Here is a 19,168-nt window from a genome sequence, read left to right as displayed (position 1 = left end):
GAAGTTCTTCCTCTAGACTGGGGCTCCATTCATAGGATTAATGCAGTTCTTTCATGATGTCTCGAGCTTTCTGGAGTAAGGGATATGGGGCTTTGACACTGTCCCCAGTTGTCCTGGCCCCTTGGCAGCACAGCGGGGCTGGCTACAGAGGAAGTGCTCTGAAACCTTTGTGAAGCAGCCGCAGAGTTGCTCTTTGTGAGGCGAGCAGCCGGGGAGGGCGGTCTCCCAGCCAGGGGTCACAGGATGCCCACGGCTCGTTACATCCGGCATCCCTGTTCTTTGCTCAGAGCTTTAGAGGCAGAAATGGGGATGCCGTTAGCACCCACATCACAGGACTACTGTGGGGTGAAGTGAGGAAGTGTGTGGAGTCTTAAAGTGGAGAGTCTGGTCTTAGTAAGTGCGGAATGAAGCTTAGCTATGATCACCATGATGGTGGTGTTGGTGGAGGTGTTGATGGAGTTGGTGATGGTGGTGGTGATGGTGGTGGAGGTGGTGGTGGTGGTGATGGTGGTGGTGATGGTAGGGGAGGTGATGATGGAGTTGGTAGGGGTGGAGGTGGTGGTGGTGGTGGTGATGGTGGTGGAGGTGGTGGAGGTGATGCTGATGGTGGTGGTGGAGGTGATGGTGGTGGTGGTGATGATGGTAGTGGTGATGGTGGTGGAGGAGGTGATGTGGTGGTGATGGTGGTGGAGGTGATGGTGGTGATGGTGGTGGTGGTGGTGATGGTGGTGTTGGTGTTGCTGGTGATGCTGATGATGGTGGTGGTGTTGGTGCTGGTGGCAATGCTGAGCCCCCCGTCTTTCTCACTGAATGCCTTTGGGGCAAAGGCCTCACAGGGACAGTGTGAGTAGGATACACCTCATTTGTGGTTGGGGTTTTCCCTAGGAAACTGCACTGATAGGGGAGCCATTGTGGGGTTGGTGGGTGCCGTGGCTTCTCAATGGTCAGCCTTGGTGTTAGCTACAGCATGCTGCGGCAAGTGAGATGAAACAACAGGGAATTGCAGGGAAATGAAGTGTTTTCTGTTGTCAGATCTGATGGAGCTTCAAAAAGAAACAAACAGAAATAGTGGGGAGATGTTCCATTTTGGTTCATTGCATTAAAAAACTACTGAGTGTTTCCTGTCTGTATGGTGCTGTGGTGGATACCGAGTTGCATGCATATTCTGGGATGGGTTCTCTCCTGCCTTCCCTTGATCCTCTTCTGCTTTTGTTCTGTTCAGCAGCGACTCTATAAGCAAGTAAATAGGTTTTTATAGGCTCTTGCTAAGTATTTCTCATCTCTTGCTAAGTATTTCTACCACGGTGCAAAAGCAATTTTATTACGTGATGCTGTATTTTTACAGTCAATTGAAATGACTATTAAAATATAACATTGCTCAGTCAGGCTGGCGGTAGCTTTGCTGGAGAAGCACTGCCCTTGCAAAGTAGGGCAGCTGCGTCCTGCAAAGAGAGCCCTCCTTGGGAGCCAGAGCCGGACTCACAGGCTTGAGACCTCTGCAGCCACGCAGGACCCTGCACTTTTTTTTTTTCCAAATTATGGTAAAAGATGCATAACATGAAATTGATTATTTTAGCCATTTTTGAGTGTGCAGTTCAGTCATATTAAGTATATCCACACTGTTGTGCAACCATCACCACCATCCATCTCCAGAACTTTTCCATCTTTCCAGATTGAAACTCTAGACCCATCAAACAGCAACTGCCCATTTCTCCTGTCCACCCAGCCCGTGGAAGCCACCATTCTGCCGTCTCTATGAGTTTGACTACTCCAGGGACAGCGTATAAATGGGATGGTACAATATTTTTCCTTCTGTGACTGGCTGATTTCCCTCAGCATAATGTCTTCCAGAATCATCCATGTTTGTCTTGTGTGTCTGAATTCCCTCCCTTTTTAAAGCTGAAACATATTCCATTGCATGTGTATGCCACATTTTGCTTCTTTATTCATCTATCGACGGACACTTAGATTGCTTCCACCTCTTGTGAATAATGCAGTTATTAAAATGCAATATCTGTTCAAATCCCTGCTTCCAGTTCTTTTCGATATAAACCCACAAGTGGAATTGCTGGGTCTTATGTCAATTGTATATTTAAGTTTTTGAGGAACAACCAAAGTTTTCCGTTGTAGCCGCACAATTCCCCCCCCCCTTTTTTTTTAAGATAATAACCTTACTGATTGTCTTTTAAATAATTTTTGAACGAGGGACTTAACTCTTTTATTTGCATAGGGCCCTGAAAATTATGTAGCTTGCTCTGCTGGCAAGGCATGCTGCCTTAGCCTTGTTGGGAGTTCTGTGAACTCACAGCCACGTTCAAGAGCATGAGAAGTCTGGCCAGGTGTGGGCTTAGCAATCTGATGGGGGAGGATAGAGGCGCATGCTTTCCTGGGCTCAAAGGCAGCCCCTGGAGGCCAGGTCTGGGCGGGCAGGCAGGCAGGGAAGACCCTCCCAGTGGGCACTGGTTTGTTTAATGCCTCCTCTGGGATCTGCATTCAGGCCTGGGTGCCCGTGTTGCAGGAGGTCTGTGAGCTCATCCCGTGGTCCGCTTTGTGAAGGGCAGCCCACCCGCAAACACCGCTCAGTTAACACGGTGCCTTCCCCTGTCTGCGTCTGTGCGTGGGAGGGAAATTTACCTAGCGATTAACTAAGGAAAGGTTTGTCTTGTGTCCCTGAGGGACTTAAACCGCATACTGGATGGCTTTGGCAGGTGCTGGAGGAAGGCCTTGGGATCAGCTTTGTCCACACGCCTGAGGAAACAGATCCGAGAGGCAGGTGGCCCAGGGCTGGCCAAGCCCCTCCTTCAAGGCAGTGCTGGGACAGGTGCTCCTCCCCTTTCCTGGCTCCCCTTGCAAGTGTGGAAATGTCCCTTCTCCCCACGCGGTGCATCTGGGCCAGGCTGTGGCTGCCCAGAGTTGCTTCTCCCATCAGGGAACAGGAGGGCTGTGTCTGGGTGGCTCGGCCGAGGGATTGCTCATGAGCACTTGGCATCCCCACATCTGAGCACGCGCCTCCCTTCCGGAGCGCAGGCAGGCTCTGAGGGCAGCTTCCAGCTTTCCCGTGTGCAGGCCCCTCAGGCTTTGGGCATCTCCCCTTGGTTTGCTCCTGCAGAGATGATGCTCCCTGTCCTGGTAGCTCAGTGAGTGAGAGGAGAGAGGAGCGCAGGAGAGGAGGGCGTGGCAAAGACGCTCCTGGGGCCGATGCCGAGGCTGTGGGTGGTTTTGCTCTCCACACGCATCCCTGTCAGAGGAAAGCAGATCCGCACTTTGGTGCTGTTTTTTTTTCCTGGGGACACATGCCTCCCTGGTGAGACTGTCAGAACTGAGGTGTTAGAAGTTGTCTCTGTTAACTAAGACCCTGGTCTAACTTCAGTTTCCGACGTGAAGTGAACGCACACAGAGCCGCAGTGTTGGGGGTAGGGTGGGTGTCACTCAGCGGTAGGTGTGTGCTTGGCCTGCACGAGGTCCTGGGTTCGGTCCCCAGTATTTCCCTTAAAAAGTTAATTAAAAAAAAAAGCAGTGTCTTCCAGTGGATTTAGGATTCAGGGAATAGTTTTACCGCCTTGAATCCCTATGTTGATTTGTTAAATGAGTCACTCAGTCAACGTTGGTGTCGCTGAGTGCCAGGCACTGTGAAGCAAGGGTGCAAGGATGGAGAGGAGGCAGGGTGGGTGAGGAAGGGGTCGGGGAGCGGCGAGGTGAGGGGCGAGCTGCTGTCTGGTGTTTCAGAAGAACTGTGCGTGGAATAGAGGCCAGAGGCGGGGGCCCTTCTTCCGGCTCCAGGTGACAGGCACTTTTGGGGCACCTGTTATGGGTGTGCCCTGCAGCAAGCGGCAGACTGACTTTCTTTCTGGTGGTGCTCGGTCAGGGGGGCAGAGGGCACCATTGGGCTCATATGAGGGCCGCTCAACGCCCTCTTTGTGTGAGAAATGACCTGGAAGGTTTTCCTACAGGTGACAGATGACCTGGAGGACCAAGCCAGGTGAAGGGGAGAAGGAAGGGCATTCCAGACAGAAGTGAGCTTTGGCACAAAGTCCTGGGGCTGGGATGGCGTATGGGGTGACTCCGGTTCAGTCGCCTGGAAACTCTGCTTACGTGTACACAAGGGCACAGGCCTCCCCCAGGGTGATGGCTAGCTTAATCTGTGATTTGTTTTGGGGGAGGGTGGGGGGGACCATGAAGGAAAACAAATGAGCACTCTAGAATGTTCTGGGTGTCTTTCCCTTTATTCGTCACCACTAACATTAGACTGAATTGTTTGAAAAAAGGAGAGGAAAGGTGAGGCTCCATTCTATGGAACAAACTGAATAAAGCTTTTCACCTAAGCTCAGGAAGAGGAATGAGGGCATGTGTCAAAGGGACCTGATCATTGAGGGTCACAAAGAAATAGGTCTAAGCCCAATTTTTTCGTCCTCTCCTTTTTCCCGGTGTGTCCCTCGGGGTGGGGACCGGGTCCATTTCTGTCTCGTCTTCTGTCTCCCAGGCCTGTGTGTTTTCACTGTGCCCTTTAAGAACCTGTTTGACCAGTGGGAGGTGTGCAAATCCTGGCCGGGGCTGCAGCAGAAAAAGTAAGACGTGTCCTGGCTGATGGTGTTCCCACTGGGAGTCTGACTGGGACCGGCCTCTGGTTGTCACCGGGCTCAGGTCCCGCACGGCTGGCTGGTCAGCAGTGCCGTCCGCTGGGAGCCTCAGCCCGCCGGCCCTCGGTGGGGTTTGCCTGCCCTGTGGGGTGAGGTCATTGTAAAATCTCCGTGGCCCGGAGGCAAGTGCTGGGCTATTTAACTTGCATGTATTTCCCTAAATTGCAATAACCTTTCTGCCTGAAGAAGGATGATTAAAGAGATTAAATCTTTCCCCCTATCTCTTCTCTACATCTCTTTGCTGCTGAGCAAAATTAAATGCAAAAAATAGATAATTTTCAGGTCAGCTGAGTCTTCTCTGGTTTGTGGGTGGATCTGCCAAGACTATCAATAAGGGAGTCCTTGGTTTTCCTCTCCTGGCTTGGACTTTATCAAAGACAAAAAGAGACAAAAGTGTGGAAAAGTGGACTCATTTTTCCGGTCACGGAAAAGCAATAAAGCCTGACCCATCCACAGCCCAGTGTATTTCCTCAGAAACCTGCCTGTCTGGGGCACTGGGACCTTTCGGACTTAGATAGAAGTAAGACAGCTGCTGGCTAGTCGTGGATAAGACATACAATGATATTTTATTCTAAAGAAAGATATTAAAATATCTTTGAATTGTGTCTATCAGTTCAATGAGAATTTAATAGGGGACTTTTTAATGTATTTCTTTTCACACCCTTATCTTTGCCATCTCTCCCACCTGTTTTCCATCCAAAAGGCAAAAAGAAATAATGAACAGCCAGGAACAGCTCCTTTATTTTACTGTGCCCCTGCACTATTTCTTCAATGATTTAGATGAGTTCCTTGATTTTAATATCCAAACATTGTGTGAAATCTTCCCATGGGGGGATTTCACTGGCAGAGAAACAATATCTCTGTCCCTAAGAAAAACAAGATACGAACCCCAAAGAAGTAACTTTGTGACTTTGAAAGTGGTATTCTTTTTAGAAACGTGGATATTCTGTGAGACCCGCACAGGCACGTGCAGCTGGAGGTGTTTTGTGACCTTGAGCCCATCGCTTTCAGGTTCCCTTGGTGTCCCCTTTTGGTCTGAACCTGATGTTGAAACAGGGAAGGGAAGCTGCTCCTCTCACTGGGAGTTTGTACGTGGGGCCACTGAATGTTTTGGAGCTCACAGAAATGGGACATGCTGAATCCACCAAGAACTTTCCTCGTTGACGTTAGCAACCTTTCTTTTTATTCACTGCATCTTTATTATTATTATTATTATGGTAAAAGAGACATAACATAAATTTATCATCTTATCCTGTACAGTTCTGTGGCATTAAGCACATTCACATTGTTGGGCAACCGTCACACCGTCCATCTCCAGGATTTTTCTACCTTCCCCTACCGAAACTCTGCACCCATTACACATAACTCCCCGTTCCCCCTCCCTCTAGCGCTTGGCAACCACCATTCTACCTTCTGTCTCTATGAATTTAATGCTTGTGGGGACATCGTATAACTGACTATAGACTCTGGCCTTTTGTGTCTGGCTTACTTCGCTTAGCATGTGTTCAAGGCAGCATGTGCCAGCACTTCCCTCCTTTTTAAGGCTGAATAATATTCCACGGTAGATATTACCACATTTTGCTTACCCATTCGTCTGTTGATGGACACTTGGGTTGCTTCCACATTTTAGCTATCGTGCATAACGCTGCCTTGAACATGAACGTACAAACATCTGTTCAAGTCCCTGCTTTTAGTTCTTTCGGCTTCATGCCCAGAAGTGTAATTGCTGGATCATATGGTAATTCTAAGTGTACTTTTTTGAGGAACCATTAAACTGTTTCCCCAGTGGCTGGACCACTTAATTCCTACCAGCAGCATTGTAAGGTTTCCAATGTTTCCATGTCTTTGCCAACACTTTTCATTTTCCATTAAAAAAATAATAGCCAGCCTAGTGGATGTGAAATGATATCTCAGTATAGTTTTTAACTAGTGGTGCTGAGCATCTTTTCATGTGCTTACTGGCATTTGTGTATCTTTTTGGGAGAAATGTTTATTTCCTTACCCATTTTTTAATTGTGTTGTATGTTTTTAATTAAAAAAAAAAGTCCTTTGCCCATTTTTAAAATTGCATTGTCTGTTTTTTATTGTTGAATCCTAGGAATTCCTTATGTATTTTGGCTGTCAGTTCCTTATCCGATACAGGATTTGCAAATATTTTTTCCCATTCTGTGGGTTGCCTTTTCACTCTCTTGATAATTTCCTTTGGATGCACAAAAGGTTTTAATTTTGATGGAGTCCAGTGTTTGTCGGTTTTGTTGTTGTTGCCAGCACTTTGGTGTCATATCCCAGAAATTACTGCCAAATCCAATGCCATGAAGCTTGTCTCCTGTATTTTCTTCTAAGAGCTTTGTAGTTTTAGCTTTTATATTTATGTCTTCACTCCAGTTCTGAGTAAATTTTGTGAAAGATTCTTCATGCTTTTTGTATGCAGATACTCAGTTTTCCCAACACCATTTGTTGAAAAGACTGTTCTTTCTCCATTGAATATTCTTGGAACACCTGTCAGAATAATTTGCCCACATGTATGAGAGTCTTTCTGGGCTCTATTCCATTCCATTAGTCTGCATGTCTTTATAGACCACACTATTTTGATTACATAGCTTTGTAGTAAGAGTGGAAACCAAGAAGTGTGAGGCATCCAACTTTGCTCTTTTTCAAGATTGTTTTGGCTGTTTGGGGTTCCATGGGACGATGGATTTTTCACTTCTGTGAAAATGTCATTGGACTTTTAATAGGAATTGCGTTAGATCTGTAAATCTCTTTGGGTAGCATTGACATCTTAACAATATTAAGTCTTCCAGTCCCTGAACATGAGCTGTCTTTCCATGTATTTGTGTCTTTTAATTTCTTTCATCACCGTTTTGTAGCTTTCAGTGTGCAAGTCTCTTGCCTTCTTGGTTATGTTTGTTCTTAAGTATTTTATCCTTTTTATTTGTTGTATCTTAACAAATACTAGAGACAATACTTGCAGCGGTGTCCTTAGGACTCTTCCTTCTTCCTCTCCTTTTCCTTTCTTCCATCCACCTTAGAGGTCGTGCTGGGTGTCAGGTACTTTTAGGTGCTGGTCACCAGTGAGACTGATGGTGAGAGGAGTGCTCTGGTCCATTACAGCTTAGGGCTCCGGGAGGCTCTAGCCCTGCTGGAGTCACCTGCCCCGTATCAGACAGATGGAAGGACTGGGCTGTGGCTCACAGAAGCTGGTGATTGAGTGGGTGCCATCCCTTTTTGACAATAAAATTTGGGAAACTCAGTCCCCAGCTCCAATACAGGGTGGGGATGGGGAGCTGGTCTCTGCCCAGAGTCAAGTTCAAAGGATGTGTATAACGTTCTGATTCTTTCTACATTGTTTTCTCTGAGTGGGTCTGGTATGTGGAAAGGTTGCTCCTTGGAGACCAGCCTGTGGGGTGCATCATGCTCAGCTCATCTCTGTAATACCAATGCCAGCCCCGTGTTGGACCAGAGCAGGAGCCAGACAGAGGCTGGGGGTCACCGGATGTATGTGGTGGGCATGGAGCGTGAAACTCAAGGACAGCAGACGGGCAGCCTTTGGAATGAAGCGCTGCAGGGGGCACAGACAGGGCCCGTGCCCCCATCCCTAAGGACACGGTCTGCATTTTCCCCAGCCCCGAGAAGACGCGTGCTGTTGAACATTTTTTCCCACTGAAGGCAAGACAAAGGGAATGAGATCACAAACAGAGCAATTAATTTTCACAAATTGACTTTCTAAAAGAATTAATTAACTTTTAAATTGCTCCTTGCAATCCCGAAGTCATGTTTCAAGGGGACAGCATGTGGAATAGAGAGAGAAGCTGGGAGTCGAGCAGATTTGAGAAGTGGTGTGTGGTCAAGCCCACACCTTTGGTGCTTTACGGAGGCTGGGAACCCGAGCGCTGATGGCGGATTATCTCATTAGATGGAAGACACCCAAAGCTGGGCCGGGAAAGCTAATACTGTGTCTCTCTGTCTTATTGATTAAGTCTCGGGCTCCTGGATCTTTCTGTAGAGGTCAAGATCATTTTGAAGAGGAACAAATGATACAGTGTTTGCTTTCACTCTCTTGCAAGCCTCGCGGGAAGGGCTGTTTTGTGGTCTGGTTAAATTCAGTGAATTTTTATTGAGTGCCTGCAAGGCATGGTGTTAGCTCCTGTGGGCAATCCAGTGATGAATACGTGTTTACTTCCCCCAAGGAGTCTGGGCTGGAGGGAGAGACAGACGTAAAGACAAGCAGCCCTCCCGAGGCTGTGTAATGTTACAGGAAAGTTGGGAAGCAAGTTGTTAATTCAGGGGTGACTATACCTTTTTCTTGGTTGGTGAGAAAGTCAGAATTCAGAAAGGATTTGGAAAAGGATGTGAAATTAAAGGCAGACCTTGTAGAAAGTGGGGTCTTCAGAGGTGCAGGGAGGAGGGGCAGGAGCAGCTTGTGGCAGACCTGGGATGAGGGGAGGTGGAGCTGGAGCGGGGCTAGTAGGGGGAAATGAGATTGGAGAAGTCAGAACCCACAGGACTTTGAATGTTGTGCTGCAAAATTAACCATTATTCAGAAAGCCAAGAGAAACTGTGTAGTGTTTTGGAGTAAGGCTTAAGGACGGTAACTCTGGTGAGGAAAAGAGTTTCTACAGGAGACCAGCTGAGATGTTATTTTTCGTCTCAATGAGAGATGGTGAAGGCTTGGGTCAGGAAGAGTGGGGTGGTGGAGACAGCCTGGAAGGGACACCACAGGGTCCTGGGGACCAATCACTGTGCCACCTTGAGCAAGTCCTAACTCCTCTAGAGGGCTCTGTGTTGTCATCTCTTAAATGGGCTGACAGACTGCAGTGGTTCCCTCCCCCTCCACCCAGTGTCGGAGAAATCGAATAGGTGTTTTTGTTCTCCCCTGAATAGGAGTTACATTTCATTGAATACTTTTTCTGCACCAGTTGGGATGATCATATGATTTTTTTTTTTTTTTTATCATTTCCTCTGTTAATGTGGTGAATTACATTCATTGGTTTTTGGATGTTAAACCAACCTTGCATTTTAGGAATTAGCACAGCTTGGGCTTTGGGAACGGACAGGCACGTTTGCCTGTCGGGGATCCAAATGGGATGTTGTGATCTGCAGGGAGCTGTCAGGAGGGCATTCTGAGGCCCAGGGAGGGTGAGGGTTGAGGAAGAGACCCGCAGGGCTTTGGCATTCTGGCCCTTCGTCTAGGCTGGCCTCTGGCACTGCACAGTCCCTCGCTGGCAGCTCACTTATAGGCCAATGCTGAATTGCTGCAAACACGGCTGAGGGAAATGGGAAAAATTGTATCTTCACCTCCTAGGACTGTCGTGAGGGTTAAATTAGTTTGAACATGTAAAGCTCTTAGCCTGCCACCACCCCACGGAATATACCCGGGACATGTCATCCAGTACCATCAGCATCAACATCAGCCGGTATCATCAGTGTCGGCAGCGTCGTGACCATCGTCGTTGCCCTCACCGTCATCATCGTCATCACCATCATCTGCATCTGTAGCACTACCACCATCAGTGTTATTAATAATCTTGGTGCAGATGGAAGCCCTCCTCTCTGATTCAGGAGCGGTGGTCTTGCCTTACATCCCCGGGCAGCCGTTTTTAGGGTGATCTAGAGATTGAGCAGAGGAGATGACGCTGGCTTTTCCACATCTCTGATGCATCTAAGTTGTATAGAGCACAAACCAAAGTGTTACTTTTTTATTTTTTGGGGAAAAAAATCCACGTGCTTCCTCACTCTGGGCTCTTGCCGACTCTTACAGGGGAAAACAAAACAAAATAAAACAAAAACCAAAAACCCCCAAACAACAACAAAACCCCCACCATCCTGGGAAAGAAGCTTTGTGCTGGGTCATCTCCACCTCCTTTCCCGTTTCACTTTTCACGTGAGTAACACGTCAGGCTTCTGCGCCGGACTCTACAGTCCAGGATTGAGAAATTCATGTGAACGTGCGTTTACACCCAGCGACGCCGTCTCAAACTGGCTATTAAAAAAGGTCAATGGCCTTGAGGAGAAGGAATCGATTAAGCATACAGCCCAGCAGCCAGAGGGAGGTGAGCGGCGCTCTCTGAGAAGATGTGAATGGACGCGCGAGGACCACGCTCTCCTGTGGAGGTGTTCCCGCGTCCTCACACATCGGGCAGATAAAGAAGGCGGACTGCAGAAAGGCTGCCTTCTCTGTGCTTCTCAAGTAGAGACACTTTTAAACCCAGATGCCATCTCCCATCATCATCCTGCAGAAAGGAAAGATGCTTCGGGTCTTTCTTGTCTCTGCTCTCACCGCCCCCAAAAGGAACAGCTCTGAAAGGTCATATAATCAGAGTAAGGCATCGTCTATTGCGGTGAATACTTTTGGCTTTACTTAAGAAAGAAATCCCTGCATTGTTCTCATTTTTCAATTATCCAAGAACTGGGGGAACCTCAGCCTCAGGCATGTCAGACGCAAATGTCTGCAATGGCTCAGCCGTGAATAAATTAACCACAAAATACCACTTTTCAGTTGTTTTCCCTGCATACCTCCCGAATGCTTCCCGGGCTGCTGTCACAGATTACAGACTTAGGGGTTTAAAAGGACGCAAATGTGTAATCTCACACAGGTTCTGGATATCAGAGTCCTAAATTCAAGCTTTCGGCAGGGCTGCGCTCCTGGAGGCTCTGGGGCAGAATCCTTTACCTGCCTTTTCCAGTTCCTGGAGGCTCCCACATTCCTTGCTTTGTGGCCCCTTCCTTGCTTCACTTCGAGCTCTTCTTCCGGTGTCACATCTCTTTCTGACTCTGACCCTCCCGTCTTGCTCTTAAGGAACCTGTGATCATAACGCGCCCACCTGCGTAACTCAGGAGTGGCGCCCCCATCTCGAGGTCTTCACCCCAGTCACACGCAGAGCCCCTTCTGCATCCTCACAGGTCCCGGGATTGGGAAGTGGACATCTCCGTGGGCCTGTATTCTGTCTACCACGCTTCCCCGTCCCTCCCACTTCCTTGCCCAATAATCTTCTATACTTGAGTCTTTTAATTTGCTTTTAAATATGGACTTGTTTAGGCAGTAATACTAAGAGGCATAAACACTGGCTGGGGGCGGTGGAGCGCCGGTGTTGTGGTCATTTGGGGCCACGTGCATACACCTTTGGAGGCACTTTTCCCTTCATCTATGACATCATGAGTCTTTAAGGCTCATTTCATAGTTAAATTTGCAGTGTCTCTGTTGTATGAGATTTTCACAACTGCTTTTCTCTGCCTTCTTCAGAGATGGAGGGGGCACTACTTAAAGGTCTGTGCGTGTGTGCCTTTCAAATTCACAGGGACCTGAGTGTATTTACAGTGGACGTGTTCATTTTAGCTTATTTGTATTGTATTTGACGTGTGTGTTTTTTCCGCATCTGTAATAGAGGAGGCATGCTGGCCGAGATGCTGTTAAGAATGGTGATAAATGCATTTATGTTTCCTGGAGGCTTAGGGAAGTGGTTGTGCTGGGCAAGGCCAGGCTGGCATGTATTCTTGGCTTCCTTTATTTAATGCAGTTATGTCTTCTTAAATATGCACCATAAAATGCTAAATAAACTTAATAACTACTAATAACTATTAATGTCAGTTGAGGACATTTAAATTTTATGAATTTTGGTGAATATATAGGAAAATACCTGGGAAAAAAGAATTTTCTACGTATATACGGATATTGGTGTTTTAGAATTTTTGTGAACATGTGGTAATCTGCTCTCTTTGGCTTTTTAAAGAGGAGTCTGGTAGCGAGAGAAGTCTTTGTTGCGGTAAAAACAAAGTAACCCCAACCACAATAAGAGCTTTTACAGTTTACTGAGTGTTCCCTGCTGGCACCCCACTGCGGCAGCATGATTTTCTTTAAGCATTATTTGGCAGCATTATTTTCTTGTAAGACACAAAGTGCACACACCATCTTATGAGGCAGATCTCAGTATCCTTACTTTGCAGCCAGGGAAGCTGGCGGTGCAGGGTGTAGGTCATTCCTTGGGGGTCACCCGGGTCTTCAGGGGTGGAGGTCCGTCTGCCTCCGGAGGCCACGAACGGAGCTTGGTTATGGAGCTGATGACAGGGCGTGGGCTCAGTGCTTGGCCTGCTGGCAGAGGGGGTTGAAAGAGCAGACACTTACCTGGACTTGGCTCTCGGGGACAGGTGGCACCTGGGGGAGGGCCCCCTGGGGGAGGGGTGTGCTGGGACACACAGGTGTGGGATGGGCGGCTTCTTTCTTTCATGGAGGGAGAAGCGGGGACAAGGGACCGAGAGCGTGTGGTTGGGAAGCAAGGCGAGCTTGGTCGGGTGGTGGAGGATCCACCGTGCTTGTTGGAGAAGTTTGCACGTGAAGTGATCAAAGAATTCCAGAGATGGATACGGGAAAGGTGCCTGTAAAGGGCAGACTCGCCTGGCAGTTCCGGGAGGATGGATGAGAGTTTGATCAGAGGGTTTTTTTTTAAATTGAAGTATAGTCAGTTACAGTGTGTCAGTTTCTGATGTACAGCATAATGTTTCAGTCATACATATACCGATCAGAGGTTAAAGATGAGTTTTATCTCAAGTCAGACATCTTTTTAGGCAGAATCCCTCTGTGTATGTGTGTGTGTGTGTGTGCGTGTGTAGTTTGTTTTTAAATTGGAAGTGGGCTAATTGACTATTTTGAGGTCATAAGCACCTTTTAACATCCTTTTCTCGCTGGGATAGTTACCTTCACCTCCTAACGCTTGAGCAAAAGTATGGTCTGAATTTAATGGAATGACTTTTACATGCTAAACTGGGAGGGACAGAACTGCTTTATGTCAGGATAGACATTTGGGATTTCAGACATTTGTTGAGTGGTGCCAGTTTTAAGGATTTCTCCTTAATATGAGACGTAGTTTTGCCTACTTGATTGTAGTTTTGATGCTTCATATCAACACTGGCTCTACGATGTGGCTATATCATTTTTAAAATCAACTTTGTTTTCAAAGACTATTCAGTCCATGTGTAACTGATTCATAGAAACTAAAAAGTCATCTAATAAAAAAATCTGTTAATGGAAATATAAGACAGTATATGAAGTGATCATCGAAGCGTTGTTGACAGTGCCTTCAGTTTTCTTCCTCTTGTAAACATTACTCAGCCACAGACAGGAATGAAGTTCTGATACGTGGGTCAACATGCATGGACCCTGAAACACCTCGTGCTACGGGGAAGAGGCAGACACATAATGTGTGATTCCCTTCATGAGGTAGCTGGGGTCGTCACATTCACAGAGACAGGAAGTAGGTTACAGGTTACCAGCAGCTGGGGGAGCAGGAGCAGGGAGTTACTACTTGATGGTTATGGGGTTTCTGTTTGGAGTGATGGCAAGGTTTTGGATATTAGCAGTGGTGAAGGCAGGGTAACATGGTGAGTGTAAGTAATACTGCTGAATTGTACACCTAAAATGGTTAAAAAAGGGAAATTTCACATCATACATATTCTACCACCATAAGTCACTTACGATTGTCTAGTGTTATGAGTATTTATGAAGTTCTTCTACTTAAACTGAGGACCCTTGAAGGAAAGGCCACTTTTGTGGGTCTCAGAGAGGATAAGCCAGGCAAAGACTGAATATTTCAATATTAAAAGCAGGCAGAAACAATCCAGCATAAGTTACTTCCACTTCTGCTAACATCGTCTTTGCTCTTTTCCCTCCAAACAGCTTTTTATAACTATGATGCCAGGGGAGCAGATGAACTTTCTTTACAAATAGGAGACACCGTGCATATCTTGGAAACATACGAAGGTGCGTATTTATTTTGATGTTTTTCCTTTTATAGTTCTGTACAGTTGGCACACGTTTTCAGTGCCTAGCAGGGAAAGCATCACCCTATTAGGAAAGGGTATATGATGGGTTTTCTTACATGATAGACACCATGTAGTGAGGTTATCTGTTATTTAAATCTTTTTTTTTTAATTAAGATGAACTTAAAACTAAATTCCTAAATTTTTAACCTCTGAAGTTTTCTGTTGAAATAGTTGTTTTCATTATTACAAAATAAAACCCCATTGTTCTCCTTTTTTTGCAAATGTATGTACATCTTGACTGTTAATAACTGACCACTGGAAAAAACATTTTTTTCCCCCAAAGTTTCCTCCAGACTTTATTAAGAGCAGCTGGTTTTAGAGCATCCGTCACCTCACTTATCGCTACCAAAGCATCAGCAATGTTTACTGTTGCCATGTTTCTTTCAAAGTGAGGTAAGGGTTTTTTTCAATAGTCAGCAGAATGGTCAAACTTATGTGTGGTGTAACACCTGCTGAATGCTTCAGCCATACCCTGAGCCAAGTGTTGAAGAGAGCTGGAGCTTTCCAGAAGGGGAAACCCAAAACCAGCATTAGGATGAGCAAAGAATAGTGAGTCTGGGTGCCTGGGACGTCTGTCCAGATTAGTAACACTCTGAGTTCTTTTTTTCTGTTAAAGAACTGCAGGTTTGATAGATAAAACAATTAGGAAACCAGTCCAGAAAGAAGTCATCTGTTAACGATACTGTTAATCATGGCCAGAAAACAAGATGGTGTTTTTTAATCTTTCTCTGTAAGACGGGTGGGATCGGGGTCTTTATAAAGCAGCAATGGCTTTATCATTTTGTCACCTATGGCACTAGCACAAAAAATAAGGGACCTCCTGTCCGTAGCTTCCTCTAAGCTTTCTGGATTTTTGTCTTCTTCCCTGAAAGTCTTCGGAGGCAAGCACTTCCAGGCGTATCTCCTGGGCGTTGAAGCCCTGCTGAGGTCCAAAGCCTCTAGCCCTGACCCCAGGTTCTGGAGTTGCTTGGAGTACTCGGGTGCCCACTGGGCACGTAGCCATTCTTCCTCCTCCATCAACCTCAAATTTCGCAGGCTGCAGTGATTTCGACACTCCTCAAACCTTCCCTTGCTCGCGTGACTCTTACCTGGGTCGCCCTTCCCGGTGGTTTCCTCCAGCTGCTTGTAAACGCGTTTGGCCTGCAGCGTCGCCGGCCGCCCCTCTCTGGGCTGACCCTCCACCCAAAGGTTAACTCAGTCTCCACCTCGATGCTCATGTCAGGGATGCGGAGCACCTAGGAGCAGACGGGGGCACAGCCTCCACGCTGGCCCCGTGGCCTCGTTTTTCCCTAACGGTGTGCAGGGCTGCCTCCCTGATGTCAGGAAGGCTCCCCCCGTCGGCGTCACTCGTGCTTTCTCCCAGCTTCTTGAGAATTTTCATCTTGTCTCCCAGAGGCATGACCCTTGGCCTCCTCTTGACAGCCGTCTGGCTCTGACCAGGCTGGGCTCCGCCGGGCAGCCCGGCCCGCCTGCCGGCCGTCTGACCTGCAGTTGGTCCTCGCTCTCACCGCTCCATTTGCCGGGAGTTTCATGGCCTTCATTCTTGGTGGGACAGAGGCGAACCCAACGAGAGTCAGACTCGAAAAAAAATTTAAGTACATTTGAGATATTTTAGTGTTTCAGCTCATTGTTTTGAGGCGGTTGATGTGAAGGGTGAGGTTTTTTATGCTCTCGGACTTGTTAACAACTTCGTCAGAGGAACCAAAATTCTCATTTCTTACTTCCTTTTTTTTTTTTTTTTTAAATCTCTGACCCCGTTTTCTTTGGGGTGAACAGAGAGTGTCACAGCCACGCGGCTTTTGGTCCAGGGAAACAGTTGTTACATTATCCAATAAATATACTGTCGATGACTGTGGTTTTCCGATGTCCTTGGTTTTTCAGACAATTGCTTTTCATATTTAGTGTTTTGCAAATGATTTAAATGGGGCACCTTTCGTTTTAATGCTGCACAGAAGAGAAGCCACAATGAGCTGGATTCGGAGACTCCTCACATCTGGAAGTTTTGTGAGATTGGTTTTAGCGTTAGTGGCTTTTATTTTCTGTTTGAAAGGGTGACTCCCAAAATAACATAGGAATAAAAAGAACTGATTAAAATCGATAATTCCAACAGCACAACTGCTTTAGGATTGGGTTTAGCCAAACCCTTCCAAGTAGGAGGTGGGAGTGGGAGGAGGAAATTGCAGGCATCCCACAGTCATCACAAAATGAGCTTCAGACTCCGTCTTTGGAATCCACTTTTGCACTTGGTGTTCAGCTCCCGGACACCAGGCAGGCTGCGGCTTGCCCCAGTGTTCCTGCGCCCAAACCTATCAACGTACCCAGGTCCATGTCCCTTACTTCTCCATCTGACACATGCTGGCTTAGAATTCCATTCCATTTGCACCTTTTACCCTAAAACATGTCCTATTGGGGGAGGGATCAGCTTTAATGACGTTTGCCTGGAAGCAGATGTAATGCTGCAAACACCATCCTGGTCCTTAGGTGAACGAGGAGCTGTGATGGACGTGTTTGGCTTGTGTTCAGTTTTTACAGCTGACGGTTAGATTGCCTTATCTGCTCTCAGTATATGTGACCAGTGGCTGAGAGGATACAGAGAAATTAAATAAAGGTTAAGGATCAAACCTCTCATCTCAGACACTTTTCTGATCCGAAGGGAAAAATGCTCTTACATCTTTTTTATTTCTGCCCTCGGTCCATTGCAGCTGAAATCCTGGGTAATGGACAGGGAGCAGTGACGTCATTCCTGAATAGATAACCGTTTCCTGTGCAGCCCGGGCAGTGGGGGCTGCGACTTCTTGTTCTTTGCTGCGTCAGAAGAATACACTCATTAAACAAGCCTTAGGCGAGTCAATGATCTTTGTTGTACATTTAACTTAAAAAAAAATCTGATAGCGGGCATTTGACTTTTGGCCAGCATCACGAGAAAGGATTCCTCAGTGAGTGTTTGGTTTCTTGACTCCTCAGTCTTCCAAGTTCTGGTTAAAATATTCCAGTTTTTTTTTTTTTCCTTTTTAATTGAAGTGTAGTCAGTTCACAGTGTTGTTTCGGTTTCAGGTATACAGCATGGTATTTCAGTCTCACACACACACACACATTCATTTTCATATTCTTTTTCATTTTAGGTCACTACCAATCTTTTTAAAGACCCTGTAACATAAACCGAGTTTCCCTTTTCTGATGGCTGTCTTACTGGTTTTAGTCAGATTCCGATCAGGGAAATGCATTTGGGGAAGGAGTTTTGATTTGAGGAAACTTGGTGGCTTTATTATCATCAGAGAACAATGGAATAATTGTTTTCTGCTCTTTCCCTCTCGTTCTGTTCAAACTTCATGGATTGTATTTGGGTATTTTCTTCCTTTCTCTTTGCCCCTCCCCCTTTTCATCTAAGAAAATTTCTTCCTGTTTGTCAAATTTAATTTTCTTTTCCTGTGTGATCCTGTTCAGGGTATTCCTGGGATTGCTCCAGAGGATGTAATTTCTAGATGATCACTCTTTAGATTAAGGTTCAAAGAACACATTTACTTTCGAGTTATGATTAATTTTTCTGTCTCAGGCTCATGGAGGCTGGAAGCACAGAACACAAGGAAAGAACTCGCCAGGTCACTGTGGTGGGGGACAGGCCCTTGAGGGGTCATTCAGGGTCTGCGTCTGCCTTTGAGCAGCGCCCAGGGCCGACCAAGGCAGCAGAGGTGGGCCCGGGTCACCGATGCTGGTTCAGTGACTCTCCAGGGAGGTGCTGATCCTGCCACCTGCTCACTTCCATGAAGATGTCTGGGGACCGAGTGCTGTGCCTGAGGGGGCTCGCGGGCCTTGCACCAAGATTAGGAAGTTACTCTTTTGATTAAACCACAGCACTGAAACTTAATTTATTCAGATCTTTACAAGTGACAATGATCTCTTTTCCTCCCCAGTGCACCTTAGTGCCTTTCCCTGCTACCAGCATCTGTCAGCGGAAGGTCTTTGTGAGGACTGTGTCTGAGTTTCCCGTGGCTGCTATAACCAAGGAGCACACCGTGGGGAGTTTAAACAGCAGAAGTGTGTTCTCTCACACTTCTGGAGGCTGGAAGTCCAAGGTCAGGGTGTCGGCAGGGTTGGTTGCTTCTGAGGGCTGAGAGACGCTGTCCCACGTGGGTCCGCTAGCGTCTGGGGATTTGCCGACATCTTTGGCTTCCCTTCCCTCGTTGGCGCAGCAGCCGAGTTTCTTCCTTCATGGACACGTGGTTCTCCCCGTGCCGGTCTGTGTCTGTTTCTCCTTTTTATAAGGACACCAGTCATATTGGATCAGGGTCCACTGTAATGACCTCCTCTTAATCTGATTACCTGCAAAGACCTGATTTCTAGATAAGGTCACATCCCCACGTAGAGGGAGTTAGGACTTGATCTCATTGCAGGGACAAAGTTCAAGTCACAACAAACTGGAAAAAGCAGTCGTGTTACTAGGCAGTGGTTTCACAGGAGACCACCCTGCCCTCCGGCCCAACCTCCGCCCGGCAGGCGTCCCCTGCGCCTTGTCCCAGGTGACCGGCCACCTGGCCCCAGCCCTCTGGAAGCTCCACAGCTGGGACTATCATCTTCCTCAGAATGATTGTGTTGCTTCTTGAACCTGCATCTTCCGGGCTGGGTCTGCCCCGTGGTGCCTGCAAAATACGGTCCACGGGGCGGCTCCAGAACACCCCGTGGGCAGGTAGATGCTGTCCTCCAGGACATGGTTTGGTCAC

The 19,168-nt window shown here is 47.1% G+C and overlaps 1 protein-coding gene across 1 annotated transcript in view; it reads left to right on the top strand.

Annotated features, from left to right (window-relative positions):
• Positions 1-19,168, top strand: part of DOCK1 (dedicator of cytokinesis 1) — a 484,302-nt gene that overhangs the window by 35,168 nt on the left and 429,966 nt on the right. Inside the window, 1 exon segment of the mRNA XM_032490663.1 lies at positions 14,305-14,388. Coding sequence (XP_032346554.1) covers positions 14,305-14,388 — 84 coding nt within the window.

The sequence above is a fragment of the Camelus ferus genome, chromosome 11, assembly GCF_009834535.1.
Source record: "Camelus ferus isolate YT-003-E chromosome 11, BCGSAC_Cfer_1.0, whole genome shotgun sequence".
NCBI lineage: Eukaryota > Metazoa > Chordata > Mammalia > Artiodactyla > Camelidae > Camelus > Camelus ferus.
Note: the sequence above shows the minus strand (reverse complement) of the source record. Positions and strands in the feature narration are given on the sequence as shown.